At 43.1% G+C, this 16297-nt stretch overlaps 1 protein-coding gene across 2 annotated transcripts; it reads left to right on the forward strand.

Annotated features, from left to right (window-relative positions):
- Positions 1-4813: 4813 nt before the first annotated feature.
- PPP1R3B (protein phosphatase 1 regulatory subunit 3B) lies at positions 4814-15763 on the forward strand. 2 transcript variants are annotated; one of them, XM_019650987.1, is made up of 3 exons: positions 4974-5053; positions 5746-5849; positions 11050-15763. In XM_019650987.1, exon 3 carries the CDS (start codon positions 11078-11080, stop codon positions 11930-11932), a length of 855 nt encoding a protein of 284 aa, XP_019506532.1. In that variant the 5' UTR covers positions 4974-5053; positions 5746-5849; positions 11050-11077; the 3' UTR covers positions 11933-15763. The 2 variants fall into 2 exon arrangements, with proteins under 2 accessions (XP_019506531.1, XP_019506532.1); XM_019650986.1 differs by lacking the exon at positions 5746-5849 and having other exon boundaries at positions 4814-5053.
- Positions 15764-16297: the final 534 nt, after the last annotated feature.

The raw sequence follows: 16297 nt of genomic DNA on the forward strand, positions 1-16297 counted from the left end.
CGGCTGAAATACAATTGTTTACACAAAGCCCCCAAATGCTAGCTGGATCTGAAGCATTTGCCTCCAGGCGCGCAGCAGAAACAGCCCAGACCTAAGGTACAAGGCATGCAACAGCCAAGTGGTCTGTCCCGATCCTAAAGGCAGCCTGACATGCTGTTCTCCTCACAAAAATGCATGCCACTTGTCGTGCAATTCTGGATGCTATACATTGCGTCATATGTATATAGTTACATGTTTAAATATAATTTATGACCACACCAGTCATGAACAGGGGATGAATAACCAAAGAATATAAATATATACTGGATTCTGCCTAATTCCTTTTAAGCCTGTGGCAAAGCGGTATTCCCTTGTTCCCAGTCCCTCCACCTTCTCTCTCACCAGCACCACTTAATATCATTTAAGTCAATAATATGGGTTATGAAGCCCCCATTCATAACACAGATTGGCTATGTACTTTGAGATTCAAAGCTAAAGCAAAAGATGAGGAATGCAGCTATTTTCACCCAGGTACAGAGTATATGGCTCACTGGTCAAAATTCTCATTGTTTTTTTTTTTTGTAAGATGAGGTATATAATTTGCCCAAAGTCCACAAACCAGGACCTTATTAGGATTACTTAACTCTTAGTTTTCTCCAGTAGTGGGAATAAAAGGTCAATACTAATTCTTCTGGGAACAATTTGGTAATATAAATCAAGAGTCTAAAGAAGGTCTATATTCTGTGGGAAACAGGGTTATAAGAAATAATCAGGGTTCTAGTCAAGATGGCAGAGTATGTAAATGCTGTGCTCATCTCCTCCCACGACCACATCAAAATTATAACTAAATTATAGAACAATCAACCTGGAGAACCATTTGAAGACTAGCTGAACAGAACCCCTATAACTAACACTATAAAGGAGAAGCCATGTCAAGACTGGAAAATTCTGAAGTGTATACTCCTTCCCCTCCCTCCCCCAAAAAACATAAAGATGCTTATCAAAGTGTATTTACAGTCGAGAAAATTTTGGGGGGAAAAATCTAAGTGCCCCACAATAAGAAAAAGTACATTCTCTTTGTATGAAGGGATATTATGTGGTCATTAAAAAGTATGTCCAAAAAATAATAATAATACTAATATACTCAAAACAAGAAGAGTCATGAGTTAAAAAAAATAAGAAATTAAACTTTATGTATACTATGATGGTGATACTATAATGTTTGTGCATAGACTAAATACTAGAATAAATAGAAGAAAAGATAGTGAATTATACTGGTAGTTATTGCTGGGTGGTGCTGATTCTATTTTCATGTCTACATTTTCTGTATTTTCCACAATGTCGACAGTGAGCTTGTATTTGTTTTATAATCATAAAAATAATTTAAAAATACAAATTAAAGATATCATATCAAGTTTATATAAAGCACTGCACAAGGTATGAAGCTGTGAAATAAATGCTGCTCTATATATGATTTTTTAAAAGAGTGGTGCCTAGATCAACCTCACCCAGGAACTCAAAAGCCCTCAACAGTGAGGAAAAGACCCAGATGGACTCTAAGAGCTTTGATGTGTAAACCACTCAAAGTTTTCTCCCATGCTAAGCACACATCCTCCATAGACAGAAACTTACAGAATCCCTCGATTGCTATTCATCTGCCTATCCCATAAGACATGATCTAGCAAGTCACTTTCTGTCAAATCTGAAAGAGGGGCAGAGGGCCCCAGGTAACCTGATGCGCCCAGAACAAGTCCACAGCTCTGACAGGTGCAAACAACTCCACTTGTCTAAATATAAACCAACTCAGGCAGTTTGGAAACAGTCTTCCCCCTTTCTATTCTCACCAGGCACAAGAATGTTCTCTTCTTTAGCTCTGACTCTTGGTGCTGTTTATTTTTATTTAGATTCACTCTGCAATACTTTTTATTCAAACAGAAACAATGTTATAACTGTAAGAAAGAAAAACAGATTTCTAAAATCGTGAATGAAGATAGGAGCTTGGTTTTTACTGTTTTTGAAATATGTTGATAAGGAGGAAAGTCATTTACGATATTTTTTAAAACTTTCTGAATGAGCAAAAAGTTAATGTTAACACATGCATAAAGAAACGCTGTCTAATAGTTAAGTCAGGAAGAGGACTTAATTTTTAATCAACAGAGTAAAAATTCTTCAGGGAACGTAGAGTACTCTGCATCTTTGCCAATTCCTGCCATGCTCTCTCCTATCACACCCCTAAACTCTAACTCCCCCTTCAGGATACTGCTCAATGGTCATTTCTCTACTAGCCTTCTCTGACTTGCTCCACTCCCCACCCCCACCTCCACTATCACACATGCACAGTCTTCCTCTTAGCTCTCAAAACACAGATTTACCTTCCATATATTTATCCCACTTCATTATTTAACGTAAGAGCTTCTTGAGAGTAAGATTATATTTCATTTTTCCATTTCTAGCACCCAGATTTACAGTAGTTACTCAATGCATTGTTTAATGAATGAACAAATGGTGAAGAGAGGACTGAAGGGGTCACTGACCAGCCTGCGTGCAAGGAAGAAGACAGTGCTACCACTAATGAATGCAAAGAAGGAGAAGTTTATGGGAAAATGATAATTAGCTATGTTTAGCCACTGCTAATCTTTCTGGTTTATTTCTGGGGGCGTGGGGAGTGGGAGAGCTGGTTTATTAAATGAAATTTATAACTAAAATACCAGATATTATAAAAGAAACTTGGTTTGCATTGACTAAACGGTTGTAATTGTCCATTTTTACTTTCTGCTATAAAATGAAAGGGTGAGGCAAGATCTTGTCCAGGGGCCAGTCTAGCTGTCAGGTTCTGGGGCTCTGGAGCTGCTATGAATTCTGCTGGAACGGTCCTCCAGAGCTTGCACCCCAATTCTATTCTGATCGCAAAGGAGACTGTGCTCTTTTCAAACTCATAGACGCCACACTCCTACCTACCAAGACTGTGGTGTGCCACAACTAAGTTTAGCCCCACACTCCTGGTCTGAAATAGTCATCTAAACCGCAGGGGAAATTATTACCCATGGTTTCCTCGATCTATGTAAGGAAGATGCTTCCAAACCCTAATGCTATAAAGTTGTATTTACTTGTCCCAACTTCTTCCCAGGTTGGTTCAGATCACCCTTTGCCTGGACACATTTTGCAAGACCTGTTGGCTCTTTATCTTTGCCCACTCTTCTAGCATGCTCACTACACTTGAGAAGCGGAGCCAACACTTGGCTTAATACATCTCCAATCCACTCATCAGCTAATAAAAGGGGAGTTAGAGTTGGGAAAGGGAATATTGCATAGAAACTTTATTTGCCAACCACCTACCAATAGCTGATTTCATAGGTGGTCCTTTATGAGATTTGCCTATTAAAAGAGAAGAGAACTAACCACCCTTCAGACAGGGAGACTATGTCTGGGGAAGCTCTCTGAGCAGGAGGCCTGTATTAAATTATTGTGACCACTTAGAGTTCCTTTGATTAATTTGATTCTCCTTAGAAGGTGCTGCTCTTCAATGAAAATTAAAATAATAGCTAATGTTTTTTTTCCCTACTCTACTTTCTATAACCAATCAGTGTTTTAATGTTTGTGTGTTCTTTATAAAAGTTAGATGTGATTCATAATCAAACTCTGTTTTCAATATTGGTACGTATGTAAACATGACAGTACAACCATTTTTATACATGAGTATAAATAAAACAGTATTTTTAAAAGTAAAAAAAAATAGAATGTGTTATTATATCTCTTAAAGCAGAAATTCCCAAATACCATATTCAACATAATGAATTTTCATAAAGCTAAATGTATCCAGTGGCCTTTACTCTGAGATTATGTCCTTCCTGCATTTTGTTGTTATTGCTGTTAAAGAGAATTTTTTTAATAAAATGATGGTAACAGACGATGGTAAGGTTTTGTTCTAATGTGTTTACTTGGCACTTTAAAAAGCTGGTAATCCTATATCAACTTCCAAAATTCATTAAAATTAGAAAACCAGGATCCTTATCCCTAAAGTGACTAGCTCAAAGCTGATCACAAAGGAGATCATACGTATGACTTTAAAAATATATATTTAAATCGATCTCATATGGTTTATGGTCTCTTCTAAGCTCATCATTCTCTACAGACCTCAAGATGCATCCTAGAGAGTATGGAGGCCCTGTTAGGTCCAGGTCATTTTTAGAATAGATTCAAGTCCTTCAAAATATACCTAACATGATAAACCCACAACCATATATATATATGCTGTACTCTGTGAGATGAATATTGGTCCTTTGCCCCAGTAACAACTTTATAAAAAGAATCTTACGGTATTCCTTTCACTGTAACCCCTGGACCATGGCGGCACAAAACAAGCGATCAGTAATTGTTTTGACACTATCTCAGGAGCTGGGAACACCTATCCCATAGAGACGCCACCTAAATCGGAGGGAAAGGCAAGTATTCTCTCAGGGCTTCTCGGGGCTCCGCAGGTGGTAGCGGAGGTCATTTTCATCTGTGAACCCCTAGCTCAAGTGTAGAGGAAGGTGGGGCCTGTGGGACAGGAAGGCATTGCCGGCTAGGGCTTGGCGTACGTAGCGGGACGCTTGTGGGATGCTCTTCTGTAGGAAAGTGCCTCTGCCCCCTGGCGCCCATTCCCGGGCTTCTGATGAAATAATGACCCGCCGCCCTTCCCAGCCTCTGGACTGCAGCCCCACACTCCGGGCTCTCAGCCGATCACGTGGAGGAGCGGTGGCTCTCCGGACCCACAGCTCCTCGGCCATTGGTCCACAGCCCGGGCACGCCCATTGGTTGCGGGGGGCGTTCACGTGAAAGGGGGTCTGGGATGGCATCCCAAGCCGGGAGAGGTGGCCAAAAAGTTAAAGGGAGCAGCGAGGCGGCGGGTAGCTGGAATCCCGGGTAGCGGACCACAGGGAGGAGGCAAGCGGGCTGCTGTTGCGCACGGACGGATGCGGCTGCCAGCGGAGGGCGCGGACCTGAGTCCTGGCCCCCGCTGCCCCTGCTACCCCCGCGCGGATGCTGCAGCCGGCTGGAGCCGTTGCACTGCAGGGCTTATGAACTCTACCAGGTACGTCCTCCCCAAGCCCTGGAGTCCGAGTGCGGGGCCGCGGAAACCGCGACGAGGGGCGCGTAGTGCAGACACTCCTAGGTTCCTGCCATCTACACTTTCTCCGTCCAACTTGCAGTGAAACTCCAGGAGTGGAACACGCTAAACTGGCTCCAGGAAGCTGTTGCTTCCACGTGGGAAGAGCAATTAATTCAGGGACTAGGGGTGGGGCAGGACCCACGTGTTCCACCGAGATGCGGTTCCAGCCGCGAGGGGGTCCGGGGGGAAGGGGCAGGGGTCTGGGGCAGGGACCCCAGATACCCTTGCTCCCTGTTTCTGGTTCGAACCTGGCACAACGCGTTTCCAGCCTGGGGCCTGACACTTCGGAGGGTGTCTCCAGAGGTGGGCGGTGGTCTGGAGCACAAGGAAAAGTCACTTCGACTTTCTCCGGGCCTCGGTTTCCCCGTAAAACTCAAGGAAACACACTTGGTAGTCTCTCAGGCTACCGAAGGCGATGGGACCTAGAGCGCCACGGCGGCCGTGGGCTCCAGGAGCCGGGTCACTCTCAGCCCCCGGTCCCCAGACTGGCTGGGCGGGAAGGAGGAGGCCCGGCCGCGCGGGGACGCTACCGCGGCGCCGCTCGGACCGTGTTACCCCTCCACCCCGCCCTTGTGTGGTAATTTGGACTCCTCCTCCTCCTCCTCCTCCACCAGGAACCGAGTTTAGTCTGGTGGCTGGCGTCCTCCCCTGCCACCTCCCTCTGGGCTCTCCGATGCAGCGAGCCAGCTGGAGAGGGGGCTGCCCCGCGGTCCCAGAGGTGGGTGCCGGACCAGGGGAAGGAGGCTCGCAGAGTGGTTGGGGGTGGGGTCCAGCCAGTCTGGCGTGACAGAGAAGGGCAGGGTCAGAGAGGGGGCCCGGTGGGAGTGACCTATGGGATCTTCCAGCCTGGGCGCTCAGCCCTGCCCCTGGTTCCCGATTCATGCCACCCTTTTGAACACAGAGAAAGGGGTGTGGGACTCTGCCAAAGAGGGGTTAGAGGGCCCAAAACAATGTCCAAGAAGATCTGGGGGCCGTCATGGCATTGTTTCCTGCAGAAGAGGAGAAAATTGAGGAAAGACTTGACTTGGGGACGTGGAGAGGTGCTAGAAGGTGTTGGAGCCTGTGGTTTTTGTGGCCCCGCCTCCTTGGGAGACCTAGTGTCCAGGAGGAGAGAGCATTAGGGCTTTGGGCTGGGGTGCAGAGAAGAGGAAATGGTTCATTTGGCAGGGTTGTCCAGAAGCCAAGACTAAAGCCAAGCCAGCTGGAGGCCTTACCACAAAAGTAAAGTTGAGGTATTTAGGGAAAGTTAGTGGGAAGAGAAAAACCATCAGGTATTATTAGCAACCAAGAATGTCAGTGCTAATAGGGATCTCGGAGGAGAAAGCTCAAGACCAGAGAGGTTGAGTGACTGGCACCAAGTGGCACAGCTAGGTGGAGGCATGTCTAGGCCGGTGCTCTGTTTCACGTTGGGCATTTTTAGACAGCAGGGGTTGTGCCATTTCAACTTCTCTATTTTCTATAATATGCAGCCTCATCCACAGATAATTATCTCAAAGATGTTTTAGATGGTGGTGACAGAATAGAGGAGTACAAGTGGCTTTTAAGGCTGGGAATAAGGGCCCTATTGTCTGAGTAAAAAGGGGAAAACGTCAACTTTATTCATACTGTGTCAACCAAAGCTTTGGGAGGGGATAATGGAATGCTGAAGGGGTAGATGGCCATGTCTTTAAAAAATAATCTGGTTGTGACTGCTTACCTAGTGCAGTTTCAGTGTTCAGGGGGCGGGGGGTGGGGGATGGGGTTATTGGTGCATCTTATTTTTCTGTCTTTGTTTATCAAAGTACAAGAGAATGGAAGGGGAGATGTCTTGGTCTCAATACAAAAAATAAAAATAAAAAATTTATTTCCTATGAAAGGCACAGCCTGAAAGTCAGTAGCTCAGCTGCCTGAAACTGTGAAGGCCATAGGGTTATTTCCTATACAAGCCTATATCGTTTTCACAAGAAAAAGCACCATGACATCTAGCCCTGGTCAGCTGTCTTGAGGTCGTGTGTTATCTTTCACTAGTGGAACAGGGAAAGCATTTATGCACAGCTATCCATGTGCTCTCCAATTTTCATGGAGTGTTAGGGTTGTTCCCTTTTGCACAGGAACACTGAAATCTAGCCTTGGGCATGGCCCTGTCCCTCATGGGGCCACACTGATCTCGGGCATCTATTTAGAAGCAAAGTTTTTGAGCATCCATACTGGTCTGAGTAACAGCTACTGGTACGCTCACGATCCTGTCCTTCAGCGAACCAGTATCCGGGTCGTTTGTCAAGCTCTGCTGGGTAAAATGTGTGGCTATATCTTCTTCTGTTTTTGACCCTGGCCAGCCTTGGTGACTTATATTCCCTGGTATGGGCAAGGGATAGGGCTGGAGCAGCAGGAGAGTCTGTCAGGAGAGGGGGCCTGAGGTACAGCCTGCTTCATCCTGCGTTGGCACTGATCGTTTTCATGCCATTTGAAGATAAAATGCCAGTCCAGGTGCCTTCCTTTCAGGAACTATGGCAACTATTACCTTCTCTGTTGCTAGGCCTACTTCTGGGTGATGGTCATCCCTGTCACAGTCCATTAGAGAATTCCTGAGAAGAGGGTCAGGAAGGCCTACAACAAACAAGCACTTGGGTGACAGATTCTCGGAGAATGTTCCAGTTAATAAAAGCTGGAATCTATGTGTGAGAATAGACAAAGTGGTTGACAGATCATATCCTAGATTGAGGCCCCAGAGGTTAATGTCCTCACCTCCAGTTATGGTGACACACAGAAAGTAAAGGGATTCTGAGCAGGGGTGGCTTGTGCAATGCCCCAGGGCAGTAACCCTTGGTTCTCCAGGTGGTTAACCTTACTTTTGCCTTTCATGGAAGAATGTTGCAAAACCGATTCAGCTCTAGAAAGTGCCAGTGGAATTGTTTAATTAGCTCTGCCTCTGACTAGAACTTCACCTCCCGACCTCTAAGTTCTGCTTGTTCTCACAGCTTGGTGGTAAGAGGGATCTCGGGCAGATTTATAGCACTGGGTCCAAACAGTGTAACTTTACCGAATCTTCAACTAAGTCTTTTTAACCTGCAGGATGAGAACTTGAGAGTGACTTTAATCGGCTGCAAGTGTGCAGATTCCTCCACTGATCCACTTATTTTAAAATTGTTTCCACAATATCTTGAGAGCGTCCCAGCCTTTTTCTAATGAACTGTTCTAACGTCGTGTGGGGAAGCACGTATGAGGTTGGTTTGCAGGCTAGTTGGCCAGGCAGAGAGAACTTGCAGCTGACCTTGTGCTGACTCAGACAAGGAGGAAGCTGCTGTGGCCAAGGAGGAAGCCCCTCCTCCCTCAGTTCACACTGGGGTTTTCAAGGGTGGGCAGAGTGGGAGGGGCCCGGGATGCAAGGCTTTGCCCCCTGTTTGGTTGTTCATCTGTATTTAATAAATAACAAACAAACTACCTGTGTTAAAGTGAGAGCTGAAGGTGTAATTCTAGTACATTCAAATGAAGGTTTGCAGTGGACAGGAAAAACTAAAATTTGAGGACTTTGTAAGTTTAGGGTTTTTTGGGGTTTTTTTTACATTGAACCCATTGGTGAACCCACTGACTTTCTTAGAAGCTATCTTGCCCAATTCAGTCAGAACTCGCCTTTCCAAAACAATTGCACAGGTATAAGAACAGATCACAGAAAGCAATTTGCCCCTAAAGTTTTCCCTTGTTTCACCTTGCTAAAGAGGAAACAGTAAGACAAATAACCTTTAAAATGAATGTTTAGATAACTACCTTATGGCTATAAATTATTGTTTTATTTGTTTCTGAATGTTTGTATTTCTCCATCTGGTCATCACTAAGTGATTTCTGCATCCCAGGGAAACACTATACTTCTTTTGGAAAATAGAATCAAATCCATTATGTCTTTGTCCTTTCTCATTTTTTTTCAATATACATATTTGGTTAATCAAAATCAGAAGGTGAAAAGGGGATAACTATTTATTGGATGGAACCAGTGGTCCTAGCTTTTATCAGATGATAAGCAGCATTTTTTCTGTCACTTCTCCTTAACTACCACCATCACCCTGCCACCCCCCGGGGACTAGGGGAGTCCTGAAAGCAAGCACCCTAACACACTGCTACATACCTACACCTTTACCATAGTGAGGGGAGATATCTTTGGGAGCTAATCTCGATCCTGTGTTCTGTGATTCTCAGACTAGAGATTTTAACCCTGGTTTTATCTCTGACTTCTCAATTAGCCCATTATAACTGTCAAATCAGAACATAAATTTGCCATAGTAATTAGTTAGCATTATAAAACTTGCTCAGCTTTAGTGAGGCAATCATGTTGGATGTGTTTTTGGCAAATCCTAAAATAGTTGAGGTTTCCTTTTCTTTTTTTTTTAGATTCACTTTTTTTCTGATTATAGAAGGGACATTATTTTAGAAAATATAAGAAAATACAAAGCAGGATAACAGAAATTTCCTGAAAGGTCATCAACTGGATATTTTGACAGTTTTAAAGTATGTCTCTAGTCTTTTTTCCGTGCGTACGCATAATATTTTTCCCCACAAGTCTTGTCGCTATGTACAATTTTATCCTATCCATTTTTTTTGCATTAACAATTAATTTTTTTCATGCCATGCAAATATGTCACTAAATAATAGTTATGATGATGATATAAAATTTTATCACATGGATGTGGTACACTTAATTTAACCAGATACCTGCTATTGGTCATTTAGATTATTTTCTCACCCTTCCCCCTCCATAACGTTGCACTGAATAACATTTCACTAAACATTTTAGTACATTAACCTCCATGCATTTTTACTTATTGCCTTAAGATGGATACCTGCATGCGATATTAGAACCAAAGATGATAAGAACATTTAGAAAAGTTGTGCCAATTTGGACCAATACAAGTATTTGTATTATCTTTTAAAATTTTTTCCTAAATCAATAGGTAAAAACAGGCATTATTTTCTAATCTAATTTACTTATAAAGTTGGATGTTTTGCATATTTATGGGTCACTTTTAAATTTCTTTCATGAATTTTCTATGCATGCTCTTTGATCATTTTTTATGCGGAATATTCAACTTGGTTACTGTTTTGCAAGACTGTATATTAAGGTATTGACTTTTTGCTGTCATGATTTTTGTAAAATGTTTTTCCCGTTTGTCTTTAACCTTTTAGTTTTAATTATTTTTTTCACTTAAGAAAAACAGTTTTTATGAAGTCAGATTTAACTTAATCCTTAGAATGATTCTCTTTGCTATTTATTCCTACAGAGGCTATTTTCACTGTAGAAAAATCAAATATTCAGCTATCAGAAAAGTTTAAAAATATAAATTGTTGGATTTTTTTAAAAGAAATATATACTAGAATGTAAAAATCTACTGTACATTTAATGAAAGCAGGTTTGTGTCTGTCTTCCTTATTGAATCTCAGTGTCCATCTAGCAGAATGCCTGGTGTATAGTAAACACCAATCAATATTTACAGGATGAATTAATTTCTTTGTATTAGATTAAAGCAATATTTACCAAAGTATGTTCCTCAGAACATGTGTTCTAAAATGCTCCACAAAACCCAAAAAGGGTTCCCTAGTCAGATAAGTTTGGGAAATTCTGCAAACAGTGTGCTCTTTTATTAATCCCCATGGCATATTAGCATACTTATGGCCCTAAGAAATCCTGACAGAAAAACCTATGTTAAAACCAGTGGGTCCATACTTTTCTGTTTGTTTGTTTTAACCTTGCACTTCTTTTTCCCCCCACTTTACACTCTTAATCTCCCCTGAAACCAAGGTCGTTCTGGACCACACTTGAGTTAATACTGAACCGGAGCCATGTGGGCGGAGAAAAAGGAAAGCATTGTTTGCCAGTCCCTGTTGAGTTTCAACGTCAATCAACGTCAATCTGATCTCATTGCTGTTTCTTTCTTTTCCCCTTTTGCCAGGGTTCTAGCCTATTCATCTAACCCAACGATGGCTGTGGACATAGAGTGCAGATACAGCTGCATGACCCCTTCCTTGCGGAGAGAGAGGTTCGCCTTCAAGATCTCACCAAAGCCAAGCAAACCTCTGAGGCCTTGTATTCAGCTGAGCAGCAAGAATGAAGCCAGTGGAGTGGTGTCCCCGGCCATCCAGGAGAAAAAGGTGAAAAAGCGAGTGTCCTTCGCAGACAACCAAGGGCTGGCCCTGACAATGGTGAAAGTGTTCTCAGAATTTGATGACCCATTAGATATTCCATTTAACATCACTGAGCTCCTAGACAACATTGTGAGTTTGACGACAGCAGAGAGTGAGAGCTTTGTGTTGGATTTTTCTCAGCCTTCTGCAGATTACTTAGACTTCAGAAACAGGCTTCAGACTGACCATGTCTGCCTTGAAAATTGTGTGCTGAAGGACAAAGCCATTGCAGGCACAGTGAAGGTGCAGAACCTCGCGTTTGAGAAGATGGTGAAAATAAGAATGACATTTGACACTTGGAAAAGCTTCACAGACTTTCCCTGTTGGTACGTGAAGGACACTTACGCTAGTTCAGACAGGGACACGTTCTCCTTTGACATTCGCTTGCCTGAGAAAATTCAGTCTTACGAAAGAATGGAGTTTGCTGTGTGCTATGAGTGCAATGGCCAGACATACTGGGACAGCAACAAAGGCAAAAACTATCGGATCATCCGGGCTGAATTAAAATCCACTCAGGGAACAGCTGAGTCACAAAATGGACCAGATTTTGGAATATCTTTTGACCAATTTGGAAGCCCTCGGTGTTCCTATGGTCTGTTTCCGGAGTGGCCTAGTTATCTAGGGTATGAAAAGCTAGGGCCTTACTATTAGTGACTGCATGTGACAGCATGGCTGAGTGGGTGCAGACAAGTCTAGCCGTAGTCACACGGGATGGAGATGGAAGCCAAGAGAAAAGCTGAACTGCCATTAGGCACGGCTTTTGAAAAGAAAGGATCCTATTCACTTTTTTCTTAAACCAACAAATCCAGCTAGGCTTAGATCACAGAACCAGTGTCACACTCCGGGTGGCTGTGGTGTGCTGGTCTGTTTGGCACCTGTGGCTGCCACAGGGTCTGAGCAGGATGGTGCCAGAAAGGTTCTGGACAGGAACCAGGCCTGCAGGCCGTGCTGGCGAGGCTGGAGGATGGTGGCTTAATAACGACCCAACCAGGAGGGTGCCCGGCCTGTCTGGAGGAGCCGGTCCTCTTCCCTTGGAGGAGAAAGTCAGTCACTTGCATGTCACTCCATCTCCAACCACCTTTCACTGACTGGGCCCTTGCTCTTTGTCTCTGGGTGTTGTCCACCCAGCCAAGTCCTTCCTGCCTGTCGCTGCTGTTCCTTGTCTACGTGTACTTCATACTTTTATCTCCATGCGTTTTTGTGCGTTTCTCTTCAACAGTTCACTGATGCTCAGGAAAAGATAATAAAGGCATATCAGCCTGTGAGACAGGCATTGCCTCTTTCTGACCCCCCATATGTGTTCCAGCGGGGAACATCACACCAGTGATCGAAAGTAACTGGCCCTTGTGCAGTGTTACAGTTGCTGCTGACTTATGATAGGCAGGACAGTCACGAGTGGGACACTTTTAGCTTCTCCTCTTGGCTTTTGAAGAAGCTTTCTAAGCAGTCACTCTTATCCTGAGTCACCTGAAGGCTCAATTACAAGAGGTGTTTTAACTTGTTTGGCTGGTGTGCAGGCATCTCATTCTTCACGCGACGATTTGGGACGTCTTTTCCTGGGGACTCATCTTTTATGCTGTGTTCAGGACATCTTGATTTACAGATCCAGCATATCCTCAAAGCCTTCGGAAAATGTCTGTTTGCATTCTGACTGTGATTTCCAATATCCAGGACACTTTACAAACACCCAGGGACTTGGACGTGGGTGTTCTTATTTATGGTATGAGTATGCTTAAAGGGATAGGGGAGAAAAATCTCACTAAGTTCTCATATTTTTATCTTCAGTGTTTGCCAACTCTGAAATGTCAGAGATTAATTGTTCTTCACCACATTGGACTAAAGAATTAAAGGTCTATGGTTCATACTGTCATGAGACTCCTGGAACTTTCATTGTCAGATGAATCCCCAAACCCTGTGATTTTTCGTGGGCAAGACTGGTTTGTACTTGGGGGGTGTTTAAAAATATTTTCACATGTGTATTTGTAGAAGGTTGGGGTTTTTTCTGTTTTTGTTTTTTGGAGATTAGTTAAACAATTGTCTTATTTTCCTTTGGCCTGACTTATTAAAGTGGGGTTTCCCTAAGAGGTGCAGGAAGAAGAATGCACAGCTGCCTGCATTCGGGGGGCACAGCTACTGGACTCTGCAAGCAAAGAGTCTTCTTTGGCTTGCATTTTCCAAATCAATTAGAAAAGACCTCCAGCTTCCGTGTAAATCGGTGTCAGGCAGTTATGGAGTGTCTTGGCTCCTGGAGGTTTGTGGTGGTGGTTTTTTTTTTTCCTTTTTGAACTTTAAAATGTTTTGACTTTTTAAATGGTCTTTAAGTGGTGTTTGATGTAATTCTTGTTTCTAAAACTAGCTGTTACTAGTCTGCAATCTAGTGCTTTATTTTTTATGCCTCTCCCAGGTGGGCAGCACGGAGGGATTACATGATAATATAATATATGGGAAAATCACATCTTTATCTGATGCTGAAATTGGGGAGCTCTGTTTTATCTGAGCACATGTTACATCAAGTACACAGAGAGCACTTTCAGTGTTCTGGTGATCAGAACTATTCTTAATAGTGTAAATCTAAAGTGGATGGAAGTGAAACTGATTTTCTATAGGTCATGAATTGATTTTGCTTTTTAAAAGTCCCCTCCCTCCACCTCCGATTCAGGAAAGGTACAGGTGCACTGTCGTTTACATGTTACCAGACTAAAGGTGGCGAGATCATTCTACGTTCATAAGAAAAATGCCTCAAGTGACTCCTGTATGGTTTTCATAACAGTGATCTTAAGACATTCCTGTGTCAAAATTTGAAATAGGGTAATTCAGTGATAAGGATCTCTATTAAAGCAGCCATAAATCCTCCCCCTTACCCTTCTGTACTCCCAGCTCCCCCAGCTTTTTTGCTGGGGGCACTGGGTGCAAGCCCCCAACTAGCGCACCTGGGACGCTCACCCCACCAGGCAAGTCCTCACCCGCTTGCAAAGACCCTTCTCTTACTAAAGAATCCGGCTGGCCGACTTCCCTGTCAGCATCGCCAATCAGCGAGGCGGGAGCATCTGAAGAATACTGTCTCCTCTTCACCACAGAGTCGTTCTCTTTTTGCCCAGTTCTGTCCCAGGATATCATCAGATGGCCTCAGGAACTGCCTCGATGCAGCCTCTCTTTATTTTACAGCTCCCCATGAGCAGATAGGTCTACACACTTCAGAGACGGACAGGCTTCTCAGTTGGAGGCTTCTCTGCAGCCCTACCTATAGGTTTGGCCCTCAGACCGCTCTTGGTTATGCTGACGAATGGCCCCAGTCCTGGGGTCCTTTCTGAGTTGCTCCCAGAAGGCCCAGCCCCCTGTCACGGAGGCAGTGGTCCAGGAATGGGGAAGCAGCTCCATTTTTGTTTCATATTTATTCCCCCAAATGCCCTGGGGAGCATTTGCAAATTAGGTGCAATAAATAAGCTGGACCGTAAAAGGATATATAATAAATAAGCTTTCCGTGTTTCTTGGAAAAGATGAAGCATTTGAGTGGGTTTCTTTTCTCTCTCTCTCTTTTTTAAGTATTGTTAAAGGAAAGCTGGTGAGAAAAAAGTGGAGTTATGTAGTTCTCCAGAAATTAAAGCAATTTCCGATTCAAGGTAGCATTTCTATTTTCCTCTACAACTTAATTTTAATGGTGGCAAAACATTACTCTTCCAATATTTTTTAAAGGTGTAAATTTTAAACTGCTAAAAAAATGCGTGGTTTTGATCTTTGTGTATAATTTGCTTTTTAAAAACAAGCATCACTTGTAGTTACTTGGATGTTAAATGGGTTACATATATGTTTATAAGCTCCAAAGGTGATTGTTTGCTTACTTTTTAGAAATGCCCATTTTCTGGTTCTTCATGGACAGTGAATGAAAACTTGGTTGTTTTTCATTGGTTTCCTCTTTTAAAATTCCTCAGCTAGATATGGTTTGCTAGAGTAGGCCTCATGGCTGTTTGCTCCAGGAGGTCCCGATCTATTTATATCTCTTCTGATACAATTACTGAAATTGGGGAGAAGTAAATGGGGTCTTACAGGGTCATCCAAAGACAATATGGCAGCGATCTTTACTTCCAGAAGTGGGACACATCTGACACTAGGATGGATAGCTGTGGTTCTGGGCGGCTTTTCCTCCTTATGGTTGTAAAGCGTTGCAGCCCAGGTTGTAAAGCTGTGAATGTTTTTACAGTTTTGCCTTTATCAGTTGCTAGAGATTGCTGGACCTGTGAGGACTCTGAAACACACTGCTGTGATGATAATGTTTCACTTTTCCTTCAGTGTGAATGTAGAACTGAAGACCCATCTTCACCTGATGCCTAAAAAGTGCCTTGTCAAGAAATGTCCACATTTTTAAGAATAAATATTTTTGTACACAAAGTTAAAGGGGAAATGCACTTTAAGATCACAAAGAATGGATGTATTTTGTGTGGTGTAAGAGAGTGGTTTGTATCTCAAATGTAAAAATGTAATAAAGGTAGAAAAAAACAAAACCGAAACTGTCCTATTTTAAAACTGACTCTATTCTTGGAGTCAGAGGCTGGGGAGAAATATTTTCAAACAATGTGTTTCCACATATATATAGAACGTAGGTTTGCAAAGGGATAGCTCACAATCAATGGCTGAACTGACAAAGGTGTAAGGCACAGAGGAAGGGGGGTAATTGCTTTTTATGTTGTCACAGCAGCAAAGTCTGATTATAGCCAAGAAAAGAAGAGCTAGGGAAGAAGCACCAGCGCCAGTGTTGTTCTGAGTCTATTTTTAATGATCCATGGGCATGTTGCTTCCTATCGAAGCATATTTTTGGCTTAGTGGATTCAAAGGTGGGAGAGCTGTAAGTGGCTATCACAGCTTTTAACTGCTTTATCAAACTCTGTGACCCGCAAGAACTGCCAATTTCTGATGGCACCCCCTTCTCCACTGGTTATCTGACATTCACCCTAAGTAAGATTTCCAGCATGTTTGATTTCAAAGTTCTGAAGGTGGAATGGAGGGAAAGGTAAACTATTG

The sequence above is a fragment of the Hipposideros armiger genome, unplaced genomic scaffold (assembly GCF_001890085.2).
Source record: "Hipposideros armiger isolate ML-2016 unplaced genomic scaffold, ASM189008v1 scaffold_151, whole genome shotgun sequence".
In the NCBI taxonomy this organism is placed as follows: domain Eukaryota; kingdom Metazoa; phylum Chordata; class Mammalia; order Chiroptera; family Hipposideridae; genus Hipposideros; species Hipposideros armiger.

Bases quoted from the DNA above. Each gene is read 5' to 3' on its own strand.
- PPP1R3B (XM_019650986.1), top strand. From the start codon at position 4,935: ATGCGGCTGCCAGCGGAGGGCGCGGACCTGAGTCCTGGCCCCCGCTGC. The intron at 5,054-11,049 runs GTACGTCCTCCC...CCCTTTTGCCAG, and splicing joins GGGCTTATGAACTCTACCAG to GGTTCTAGCCTATTCATCTA.